Source organism: Ochotona curzoniae, unplaced genomic scaffold (genome assembly GCF_017591425.1).
Source record: "Ochotona curzoniae isolate NIBS_2020 unplaced genomic scaffold, NIBS_Ocur_1.0 contig_4064, whole genome shotgun sequence".
Lineage (NCBI taxonomy): Eukaryota > Metazoa > Chordata > Mammalia > Lagomorpha > Ochotonidae > Ochotona > Ochotona curzoniae.
The window spans coordinates 8,539,632-8,552,039 of NW_024466107.1; the positions used below are offsets into that span (position 1 = coordinate 8,539,632).

Sequence of the window (12,408 nt, forward strand, 5' to 3'; positions counted from 1 at the left end):
ATATGCTCTGAACCAACCCAGAAAACGGAAAAATGAGGAGTCTAATATCTGTAAGTTACAGGTCAAGTTTGTTCCTCTGTATCAGCTTGAACGAAACACCCAAGCCTTCTGGGATGAGCTGTGTTTGTTTTTACACTGTCCACAACCTTCAGGAGTCATGGCCAGAGGAAACAGTCCACTGATAAGCTATGCCAGGAGTCCAGCTGCACAGCTCCTGAGCTGCAAAGCCTGCCACAGTCACTCGGGAACACCGGGAACACCGTGTCATCAGGAGGCGTGGTCATAACAACTGGTCCGTCACCACCACTGCCCTTGACTCCACTTTATCTGCCCTTCTGGCCACTCTGCTGTCTCCACCGCTGCATTCCTGGCCCTGCTTGCTCCCTCCTGCAGCTGGGATCCCATGCTCAGCCTCTCTCCACCATTTTCTCAAGGTCACACACGGATGTCTTCAGGGCACGCCTCTCCCAACATGCAACCACTGTAGCCTTTTCATTCTTGAAAGGTCACATAAACGCTCCCTGGAGATCCACCTTCCTATCCCCCCTTGTAGCTGCAGGTGGGCGCTTACCAATACCTGGTGATCCTTTTCTGAGCACTTTAGTCATTTCACCACTTTAGAACTGTTCAAAAACTCCACTACTACCTCCTATTAACTCCTTGCCTTACTGCCATCTGGCTTATCTGTTCAACTATTTCAACGGGAACAGCACCCCAGTTCCCAGTGACACCACAGTCTCCAACTCCAAGGAGCGCTAGGGCGGCCAATAGTGTCCGGATGCTAGAAAGCTACTTCCAACCTCTTTCCTTCTACCTGCTACTATTTAGGGGCTGGAAGAGTAAATACAGTCAACTTCATACGATTGGTACCATAACCCAAGCATGTTCAAGTTCCTTATATCAAACGTGTAGCATACACACAGCCTACACACATCCTCCCCCGTACACCTCACACTCGAGCTGAGCCAAGAGGCCAAGAAGCGATTCCCCCACATACTTTAAATCACCTCCAGGTTGCTTACAACACCTGACGCAGAGTAAACACGATACAAGCAGTAGTTCTGTGGCACTGTTTGTGAAACAATGAGAACACAGCCTCAGCAAGCTCGCCAATGCGGTATTTCCCCCCCCAAGTATTTCCAATTCTAGCTGTACTTTCTCCATCCTTTTCGGAAGTAAGGGAGGCCATGGGACCAGATCTAGGGGGAGCTCTTAGGAGTTCCTGACAAGGGAATATTACTCCCTGATAAAAGATGAGCGTGCTAGCATTATTCCTCTTCTCCACACTTTAGACCAGACATACTGCCCGGAAGCAAAGGGGCCAGAATGTGGCCATCAGCAGACATGTACGATTATCAAAAACACATTCTAAGTGCGCAGTATAAAAAATACAGAGAAGGTCTGAAGGCCCGTGCTTTCGGCTAGCTAGTAAGGCTGCCACCCATGTGGGATGCTGCTTCGATACTTTTTTGTTTCACTTACTGTACACTCATTTGATAATGATAATTTGGAAATACTTTATAAAATTTTTTCCTGGGCCCGGCAGCATGGCCTAGTGGCTAAAGTCCTTGCCTTGGATCCCATATGGGTGCCAGTTCTAATCTCGGCAGCTCCACTTCCCATCTAGCTCCCTGCTTGTGGCCTGGGAAAGCAGTCGAGGACAGCCCAAAGCCTTGGGACCGTGCGCCCATGTGGAAGATCCGGAAGAGGTTCCTGGTTCCCGGCTTCGAATCGGCGCAGCACTGGCCGTTGCACTCACTTGGGGAGTGAATCATCGGATGGAAGATCTTCCTCTCTGTCTCTCCTCCTCTCTGTATACCTGACTTTGTAATAAAAAATAAATAAATCTTTATAAAAAATTATTTCCTTACACATGTAATGTTTTTGATCATAGTATTTTACAAGATTTGTGGAAAAACAATGCATTTTATAGGGTAGGTGGTGGATGGGTTATGCTTTAGTCTGGCTCAGCTCTGGCTGTTGCAGCCATGTGGGGAGGGAACCAGTGGGTGGAAGATTCTCTGAGTCATATTTCCAATCAAACTTTTGAGTATGTAGCCCAGAAAAACACAGGAGATGAAAGGAAACAAGCTAACCATTCCTTATTCTACTTGCTTGGTAAGCTCAGGAGAAGTAAGGGCGCTTTCAACAGGTTCCTAGAAAGTGGCATTTATAGATACATTTATTGAAGTACGAAAAAGCATTTGAAACGAACGCAGAGGAGGAGTCTGCGGGAAGTTCCTGGGAGATGCACAATTCATGCAAAAACTATGAATATGCATTCCAAGACTTTATTTTTGCTCTAAAATACCTTCATTTTCTTTTAATGTTTTTCTAATGTCATTTGCTTTCGAGGTACCCTCTCCTGTATGCCAGGCTCAATTTGACACTATGAAGACCAGCTGATTGGACGTCTATTATTTTAAAGAAATAATAAACCCTACTCTGTTCTCAGTTTGAAAAAATTGACAAAGCTTAGCTTTAGGCCCGATATGTTAATCCGAAACAACATAACTCATTTACTTGTGGGAGGGTGTGTTACTGAGCTGAGAATAATATAACATGGACATCAGGAGAATATTCCTCTCCGGGAACTTCTTTTTTTTTTCCCCACAATGGCTTTACCCATCAGCCAAATGCGCATGGGACCTCAACTAGAGCTCGCTCAGCACGTGGCTGTCTTCTCGGGAAGCAGAGCAGGGACGGGCGTATCAGAGGGGAGCGTCCGAGTCACACGCGGTACCTTTTGATGGCCACCAGCTCCCCGGACTCGTTGCTCTTGCCCATCAGCACACTCCCATAGGTGCCGTCTCCCAGCTGTCTCATGGTTGTATATCGGTTCATCGTGCACAAACACTGTAGCACGAGTCACGGGCTGGGATCGCTTCCTTCGACTTTGCTCGCTCACAGTTGTCGCTCATCCAGTCAACAGAGGCTCCGCCCCAAGATCGTGAAGGTTCATGACACAGAGTAACAAGGCGCACGGCAAGGGAACAGTGCCTCCATCCTCAGGAATGCCCTGTGAAAAGTGCGAAAGAACATGAACTTTCCTTTCAGAGTGTCTTCAAGTCATCCGCTGGCAAGCTAGAGCAACGCACGAACACGGGAAACATGCATTTTGTTCTGGCTGAGGACCGCTGCAGGTCAGGGAGGGCTAATATATAGGGAAGATGGAACAACCATTCCCGCTTCTTTCTGTTTGAGGGTGACGTGGTAAAGCCTGAGGCTGCGATGCAGACTTGATAAAGCTCACGTTTGTGGTTCTGTTTCTGCTCAGCCTAAGCCCTACTGGGCCTTCTTGTGAGTAACCCTAATTACAACCTTAAACCTCCGCGAGGTGGGAAGCCAAATGGGTTGCATTCACCAGCGAAGGACAGGAAGATTTCCACACTGCTTGTTACCGGCAGGCAGCACACAGGCGCAGGTGCTTGGCGCTGTGCCACGATGCTCTTTAAGGAAACCCTCACCATCTTACACCCAGTGCCTGGATGCAGTCCTGGTCCTGATTCCCATTTCCTGTCCCTGTGCACCTGCCGAGGCAGCAAGGAATGCCTCAAGTGGCTGGTCCCTGCCACCGCACAGGAAGCCTGAGAGAGTTCTCCCGAGTCACAGATGTTGTAGGCACCTGGGGAGCGAAGCAGTGGGTGGGACACAGATCTTGGTCTTTCTCTGTTTGCCTTTGAAATAAATTTTTAAAACTCTATGTAAATTAAAATATGTAGTTTGTTTATCATTCTCCAACACTTGTACCCTACTCGTCTCTAAGTATTTTTTTTTGTAGACTTAGAGCTGATTTTGCAAAGCAAAATCGACTATGCTTCCTGAAGTTCGTAAAAAAAATAAGTAAATAACTAGAAGACAAAAATACATTTTGCCGGAAAAAAAAGTCTTGACACCCATGCATAACATGGCTTCTTATATATCCGAATAGATTATGATATATAAGCAGCGCTGCCAAGCAAAACCACAAGGGAAATATGATCCTCAATTAACATAACTGTTTCAGGGACTTCGAATTTTCTACCAGCAGGCTACGATATTTACTGATCTTCGTATGGATTAAACAAAGCTGGTGTTCGATTGAAATAAAACAACATTTATTTAGTGTCTCAATCACAGTGCTTCATCAAACGCCCTTTCTAGTTTTCTCATGTTCAGTTAGGTGCACAGTAATTGTAAGCTTGGGCTCTCAACAGCTTTGTCCCAGCTGGTAAAGGATTTAGAAAGGATTACAAAAGATTAACAGAGAGGGCACCTGGAGGGTGCAAGGAGTTCAGCTTGTCTTTGTAGAATGCAGTTTGATGTTATCCCTTGAAGGTACTAACATTTGTAAAACAAAACACTAACTGGTGTTTTTAAGAGCACTAAACTGTTTAAAAAGCAAAACAGAAAGATTTATTATTACCGAAGTGATAGCTTTATAGACATTTAAAGAGGGACTAATTATTGCAACAGAAGAAAAAAAAAAAAACTGACCCTGCTAAAAGGTAAATTCTGTCTCCACCACCATTGCAACTCAATGAGTCATTTTTTTCTGATTAAAATACACCCCGAGAGCGCCTGGTTCCCGTCTAAAAGGCAATTAAACACCGTCAGGTAAATCTCTTTCTTTGCACTACTGGGATTGCTAACCATTAAGAAACAGGTCTCTTGCTCCCGACCGACCCGTTGTCCCCTAAAATTAACATGGCCTGTCCGCAGTAAAGGACCAGCTTTATGGTCCCAGGACCCTTAGAAACAGTCCTGGGGCTGCCTGCCAGCACCCCGAGGTGCTGGTCGCCGAGGCTGGGCCGCCAGGGACCCCATTCCATCTATGCGTGATCCGGGGTGCGCCCCGCCAAGGCGGGATTCGGACCCAGTTTGAGTTCTTCCCGCTTTTAAACTTGCGAACAGTTCACAACTCCACTCTGAGGCCTCCCGCCCCGCACTTCCAGAGGGGGTTCGGCCCTCCGGCCCCAGCCGCGATCCAGCGGGGTGGGAAGGAGGTCGGGGAGCGCAGCCTGTCCCACCCTCCCGGCCGCCCAGTCTGCAGCCGGGACCCCTCCGTTCCCTGCCGGCCTCCGGGTCCGGTGTCCCGGCAGACTCAGGGCGCAGGGGCGACACTGCCGGCCCGGGTCGCACGGAGGGTGGCGGCCCTGCAGCCCGCTCGGGATTACCTGCCCGCGCCGGCGGCTCACCTCGTCCGCTCCCTTGTGAAGCTCCGGCGTCTTGTGTGTTTCATCTCCTAGGAAACGGCGGGGGCGCGCCTGCTGCCGCGGGGCAGGCCGGGCTCGCTGACGCCCCACCCGCGGAGGGCGTGGCCGCCGCCGCCCCGCCCACTGGCGCGAAGCCCCGCCTCCTGGGGGTGGAGGCTTCGGAGTACACCTGAGCCAAGTTTACTTTATGTTTTTCAGGATCTGTAAGCTACACTTATTTAATATACTGAGATATTAGGTGCACAATTATCGTAACCTCTGTGTAAATGATACTGAAAGCATCATTTACACAGAGGTTAAGATGTGAAGTAAGAATTTGAAGGAACTTTTTATATAGATCAATTCTAGCTACAAGAGAAGTTTAAACATACCTGATAGTGGAATTTCCATGCCTGTCCAAAGGACAATAATCTATTCATGAATTACAATGAGAATATTTTTAAAATTAAACGTAGCATCATAGAATTTTTCTAAAATAATTTGATAAAATACCAATATGCTGATTCTTTTTTCTTTCAAAGGCTTTTTAAAAAAAGACTTATTTACTTATTTTTAAAGATTTATTTATTTATATTTATTGGAAAGTCAGATATACAGAAAGGAGGAGAGACAGAGAGAAAAATCTTTCATCCACTGGTTCACTCCCAAGTGGCCACAAAAGAGCTGAGCTGATCCGAAGCTAGGAGCTTCTTCCAGGTCTCCCATGTGGGTGCAGGGTTCCATCCACCACTGCTTTCCCAGGCCACAGACAGCGAGCTGGAGGAGAAATGGAGCAATTGGGATACAAAGCAGTCACTATGGGGTCCCAGCAGATGCAAGGTGAGGATTTAGTCGCTAGGGTAAGGCGCCAGTCCCTACAGCTGATTCTTACATGCATATTTCCCTTGAAAGATTGTACAGTACAAGAACTTGAGCCCCTTAGTCCATGACGCTGCATGCAATGCCTGTAAGCAACACTGTCTTCTCCATCAGTGTCCACCTCTTATTTTCAGTAAGTTTTTTTCAGAACCTTTCCTGTGTGTGGATCCTCCTCTGGCCACCAGTGCAAAGGTCCCGCCTCCACAGGGCGTGGCTTAAGGCTCCACTTGCACAATCTATTGAGCTTGTAGTGCCCTCTGCAGTTCAGACTGGATGCTTGGGAGAATCCTGATTACCTTTTCACTTTGTTTCAGGTTGTTATTGGGGTGTGAGTGTGTGTTTAATTGTACTTTTTTTTTCATGATACGGTTCCATAAGCCCTGGGATTTCCCTTATCCCATTCCCAATTCCCTCCCCCCCTTACTGAATTCCCCTATATCAATACTATAGTATAGTTCTTCATAAACAGTTATTGTCCATCATGGACAATGGCAGAGAGTCCAGCATCCTATTGTCAAGATATATCCAACACTTTCAATGGGACTTCATCTTTGTCTGGAAGTAGAGATGCATGCTGCATTGTACCCTTACATCTGGATATGTTAGTCTACATTACACAGTTACTATACATCTGCTTAAATAAAAAGTCACAACACAAAATCAACAACAGGAAGGAAAAAAAAAAAAAAGAAATTAACAACACCGTGAAGTTAAATAACATGCTACTGAATGACTAATGTGTCACTGTAGAAATGAAAAAGAAAATCTAGAATCTTCTTGAAAAAAAATGATGCTACTATATGATCTATGAGTCAGTGAAGAAATTAATGATAAGAAAATGTTTTGAAGAGGTGAAACAAAAAAAATAATAAAAATCTATGAGATATAGTTTCCACTAATCTTTGTTGGTGAAATGTGTATTACGTAGGCAACAAATACATGGGTTTTGCTTTTTTAATCCAGTCTACTAATCTATGATGTTTGATTCATGAGTTTAAGCTGTTTACATTCAGGGTTAATATGAATGGATGGTAATTTGGTCCTATCATTTTAGCAATGGGCTATTCACTGATTTAGTCTTCTGTTATTTTACTGGGATATTCTTCACATTTGCCTTTGGTTTTCATGGGTGCTATTCCTCTTCTCTGTCAAGAGAACATCTTGAAGTGTCCTTTGTAGGGCAGGTTTGGAAGAGGCAAATTCTTTTTACTTTTCTTTGCTCTGGAAGAACTGTATTTCATTTTCAAAGACAACGGAAAGTTTTGTTGGGTACGTTATCCTGAGTTGATAATTTTTTTCTTTTAAAGTCTGGAATATGTCACTCCATTCTCTTCTTGTCTGTAGAGTTTCCTGTGAGAGATCTCCTGTGAGTTTAATTGGCCTTCCTTTATATGTCAATTAAATTTTTCACGTGCACATTTAAGGATCTTTCCCTTATGTTCAATTGAAGAGAGCTTGATGATCATGTGTCTTGGTGAAGATCACTTTCGGTCAAGCCTGTTGGGAGTTCTGTGTCCCTCCTGGATGTTGTTTCCCAATTCTTTCTCTAGATTAGGAAAATTTTCCCTTACTATTTCATTAAATACATTTTTTTTAAAGATTTATTTTTATTATTTTTATTGGAAAGGCAGATATACAGAGAGGAGAGAGAGAGAGGAAGATCTTCTGTCCCATGATTCACTCCCCAAGTGAGCGCAACGGGCCGATACTATGCCAATCCGAAGCCAGGAGCCTCTTCCGGGTCTCCCACGCGGGTGCAGGGTCCCAAAGCTTTGGGCCGTCCTCGACTGCCTTCCCAGGCCACAGGCAGGGAGCTGGATGGGAAGAGGGGCCGCCGGGATTAGAACCAGTGCCCATATGGGATCCCGGGCGTGCAAGGCAAGGACCTAAACCACTGTGCCACCGCAACGGGCCCAATTAAATACATTTTTAAACCCAGCTTCTCTTTCTGCACCTTCTGGGAATGCCATAACTAATATTTGACCTTTTAATAGTGCCTTTCAATTCTTGGATATATTTTTAGCCTGATCCAGCTTTTTATTTGCTTCCCCCTAATGACAGGAAAAATCTTCTAATTTTGAGATTTTTTTTTTCTTCTGCCTCCTTCATTCTATTTTGGAGACTCTCCACTGTACTTGTAACTTGCTCCACTGTATTCTTCATTTCTGATATCAGCTTTCATTTGATTCATTTCCAGTATGATATATTCTTTTTTTTCTTTTTTTTTAAGATTTATGTTTATTATTTTTTTATTGGAAAGGAGGATATACAGAGAGGAGAGACAGAGAGGAAGATCTTCCATCCAATGGTTCACTCCCCAAGTGAGCGCAACAGGCCGATGCTATGCCGATCCGAAGCCAGGAGCCTCTTCTGGGTATCCCACGCGGGTGCAGGGTCCCAAAGCCTTGGGCCGTCCTCGACTGCTTTCCCGGGCCACAGGCAGGGAGTTGGAAGGGAAGCGGGGCTGCCGGGATAGAACCGGCGCCCATATGGGATCCCGGGCGTGCAAAGTGAGGACCTTAACCACTTGCGCCACCGCGCCGGACCCGATATATTCTTTAAATTATTTGAAAGTCTGCTTTATGTGTTTTTCATTGTTGATAAGAAGCTTTATAATAACTGTTTTGAATTCTGTATCCGCCATTTTCTTGATGTCTTCCTTAGTTAACTCTGAGGTTGCCAAAGGCTTTTGCTCCTTTGCAGGGGAGTCTTCAATAATATTCATAGTGCGTTTCTCTCTTCTTTTGCTCTCAGTCATTGTACTTCTGGTTATCAGAATCTTCCCTTGGGGCAGGTTTCTAAGCTGAGTCACCCACAGTTCGATTTTACTTATTGCAGTTAGTACATGGCTCTTTGTTTGCAGTCACTTGTACCACTTTTCCCAGCAAGTTCCAGGTCTGGGTTCTTATGTTAGACATCTGCCATGATCTCCGTAGCCCCAGCTCCTGGCTCACCACTCTCCACCTCCTGTGATACCGTGTTGAGGCTGCACCGTTGTCTGTGCAACCTTTCTCCCACTTCCAGTTGGAGTAGGTACCAGGATTAGGGAGACACCAGGTGTCCTATATAGCTACATTGTTGGTGATGCTGATCTTGCGGGAGCCTGTTGGCCATTGTATCTGAGGACCACATGGACCTGTTTTGACCCGTACGATGCCATAGTCGGTAATATTTTCCTGGTTGCTGGTGGAGTTTCTGCTGCCGGAGGAGTTTTGATCATGGCTTGCTGGATGCCGCTGGCATGTCAGTCACTGTGACACCACACCGTTGTGTCCGCTGCTTTCTTGTGTCTGTCAGTCCCCAGGTGCCCCTCTGCTGTCGTTCTGACCTCTCTTATTTCCTGGAATGTGCTTTTTCTGCTTCACACTCGCTAATATTTTCTCCATTGTTCAAATGTGTCCTTACCCTATCCCACCATCTTGATTCTCCTGTGTGTGTGTTTTAAGGCTTTTTTATTTGAAAGACAGATGACAGAAAATGAGAGACAGAAAGATCTTGCATCCATTCTTTCACTCCCTAAATGGTTACAATGGCTGGACTGAGCTAGGCCAGGGACTCGAGCCTGAACTTCCATCCAGATATCCCATGTGGATGGCAGGGCCTGAGTGTTTGAACCATTTTTGAAAGCTTTCCCAAGCACATTAGCAGGAAGCTGGGTGGGAAGTGAAGCAGCCAGACGTGGGACTCCCATGTGGCATGCTAGGTTGCCAGCGCTGGCATAGCCAACTGAGATTTAGTCAACAACCCATTGTTTAGGTTTTGTTCCAAGTCCTTCTTTTAAAATGTTGGTTTCATTAAATCCAGGTTAAAGGTTTGAAAAAGAAAAATGATCAGGAGTGGGTGCTGTGGCACAGCGGGTTAAGGTTGGGGACTTCTACATCCCTGGGATGAAGTTCTCCCTCTGCTTCCAATCCAGCTCCCTACTAAAGCACTTGGAAGCAGCAGATAGGGGCCCAAATAGGGGGGTTCATGCCACTCACATGAGAGACACGGATCAAGCTCCTAGGTTTGGTCTGGCCCAGCCCTGGCCATTGCAGGTGTTTGAAGAGTGAACCAGTGTGTGGGTAATCTCTCTATCCTTTCCCATTTTGCCTTTCAAGTAAATAAATGATTCCACAATTGAAAGCCTTTCCAAACAGCTCAGTCCAAACCAAAAGAAATGTCTTAGTAAACCTTTACAGAGGTTTTTCACTAATGGACAGAATATGTGTGAGGATGTCTGTTTTTAACAGTCATCTCAGTTTGTGGCTTTTTTCCTTTACATATTTTAAAAAAAAGAGAGATTTGTTTATTTTTGTTGGAAAGACACATTTTCAGAGAGAAGGAGAAACAGTGAGAAAGATTCATCCACTGGTTCACTTCCCGATGGCCACAATGACTGGAGCTGAGCCGATCTGAAGTCAGGAGTCAGGAGCTTCTTCCAGGTCTTCCACGTGGGTACAAGATCACAAGGCTTTGGGCCAAGCCTCACTGCTTTCCTAGGCCACAGCAGGGAGCTGGACAGTAAGTGGAGCAGCTAAGCAATGAACTGGTACTCATAAGGGATGCCAGCACTTGCTGGAGAAGTATTAGCCTGGTGGGCTATGGCACTGTGCCAAGTTTGTGTGTGTGTGTCTGTGTGTGTTTTAATAAGAACACTGGAGGTGGCATGTGGCATTGCCAGCAAAGCTGCTGCCTGCAGTGCCGGCATCCTGTACAGGTGTGGGTTCATGTCCCAACTGCTCCATTCCCCGCTAATGCCTGAGAAGAACAATGGAAGATGGCCCAAGTGCTTGGGTACCTGCAACTAACACCTGATAGAAGCTCCTGACTCCCCTTGACTCTCACAGTCATCTAGGGAATGAACCAGAAAATCTCTCTCTGTCTCTTCCTTTCTTTCTGTGATTCTGGCTTTCAAATAAATAAATCTTCCTTCAAATTAAGAGCATCAGTTCCCTCTAATGTTACAGCACAGGGTCTTAGCTGGGTGCCATCACAGTACCGGGGCCTTCTGCCGCAACCTTATGGAGGTCACACAAGTTGTTAACAGAGGCCAGGGACGAACCATACTTAGAAGGCCAAAGGACAGTGACCTGAGAGCCCTGGGTTACAACTCTGGCTGCAAAGCATCCCTACGTATGACATGGAAGTCTCGAGGGACCATGTGGCAGGTGTGGGAACCTGAGACGGGGGTTGTCTGCCGACCAACAGCTGCTTCCCTGAGCCACTTCCCTTCATGCCTGTCACAGGTGTGTCTTGAGGCTGTCCTGCTCAGGAGGAAGCAATAAATTACAGCACCTCTAGCACCTTGCTTCTGTCATCAGGACTTTGTGGAACAGATTATTATCAGTGTTTCCTAGGCCCAGCAACTTTGTTTATGGGTTTTATGCACCGACTGGGAAGATTTCATCGCAAGGTGATCGGTCACCTTGCTGATTTCGATTTCGCCTGGCTGAAATGGCATCTGAAAGCTCCAAACCGAGCCTGAGGACAACTTAGAGGGGAATAAACAAGACAAGCAATGAAATGGCAATCTTCCTTTACACTCTGCACGAGGTCTCAAAATGTATGACGGTTGATTTTAGTCACAGTGGGAGATCTAGGACTGTATTTGAGCAGAACTCAGGAAATCCATTTAGCTGCTTTCAGCCCAGAAGATAAATTCAGTAGAAATTTTTCACATTTTGAAAGCATAGGTCTTTGAGCAGCAATAACTAGTTTTTAAGTGGCTTTGTATTTAACAGGTATTTCCTGAGATATCTAGTTCTGTTTAAGAGAAGACATTTTGCTCTGTTAAGTTTAACCAGTTCTATAAAGTTATCAGTAGACTGAGGAGTTAAGCGACATCTTGTGTCAGAGTACCTAGTTCAGTACCCAGCTCCAGTTCCTGATTGCCACGTTCACCTGACTCTGTGATATGCCAGCCTCTGGGGGGCAGCACCAGGGCTCAGGTAGCTGGGTCTCTTGCCGCCCACGGGAGAGACCTGGACTGAGTCCTTAGCTCCCAATTTTGTCTCACTCCTTTTTTTGTAAGTTAATCAGTGGAGGGTGTGTGTATGTGTCTTAATTTCTGGGTCTCTCTGTCTCTCAAATGTAAGGAAATATCTATTAGACTTAGCCCCATCTGATGGAGCAGAGAGGGAGCCAGCATGGAGCAACTGGGGGCCCCTGCCTGCAAGCTCACCTGTGCTGAAGTTTTGTCTGCACCAGCTCCTTTCCACGCAGCAGAAAAACACGGCTTCCCATGTCCAACATGGGGACAGGAACTAATTTGAGACACTTAGAAAACTAAAACAAGTGTTTGAAAACAACCCCTATTTCATCCACGTGAGGCTTTAAGATAATTTAGATTTTAAATTTATTTATTTCTACTTGA

The 12,408-nt window shown here is 45.8% G+C and overlaps 1 protein-coding gene across 3 annotated transcripts in view; it reads right to left on the bottom strand.

The window, feature by feature from the left end:
• Positions 1-2,863, bottom strand: part of MAK (male germ cell associated kinase) — a 43,146-nt gene extending 40,283 nt beyond the window's left edge. For all 3 annotated transcript variants that reach the window (XM_040983996.1, XM_040983995.1, XM_040983994.1), the window contains exon 1: positions 2,744-2,863. In XM_040983996.1, the coding sequence (XP_040839930.1) occupies positions 2,744-2,844 (101 nt within the window). In that variant the 5' untranslated portion in view covers positions 2,845-2,863. The remainder of the gene's footprint in view (positions 1-2,743) is intronic.
• Between the last annotated feature and the right edge of the window lie 9,545 nt (positions 2,864-12,408).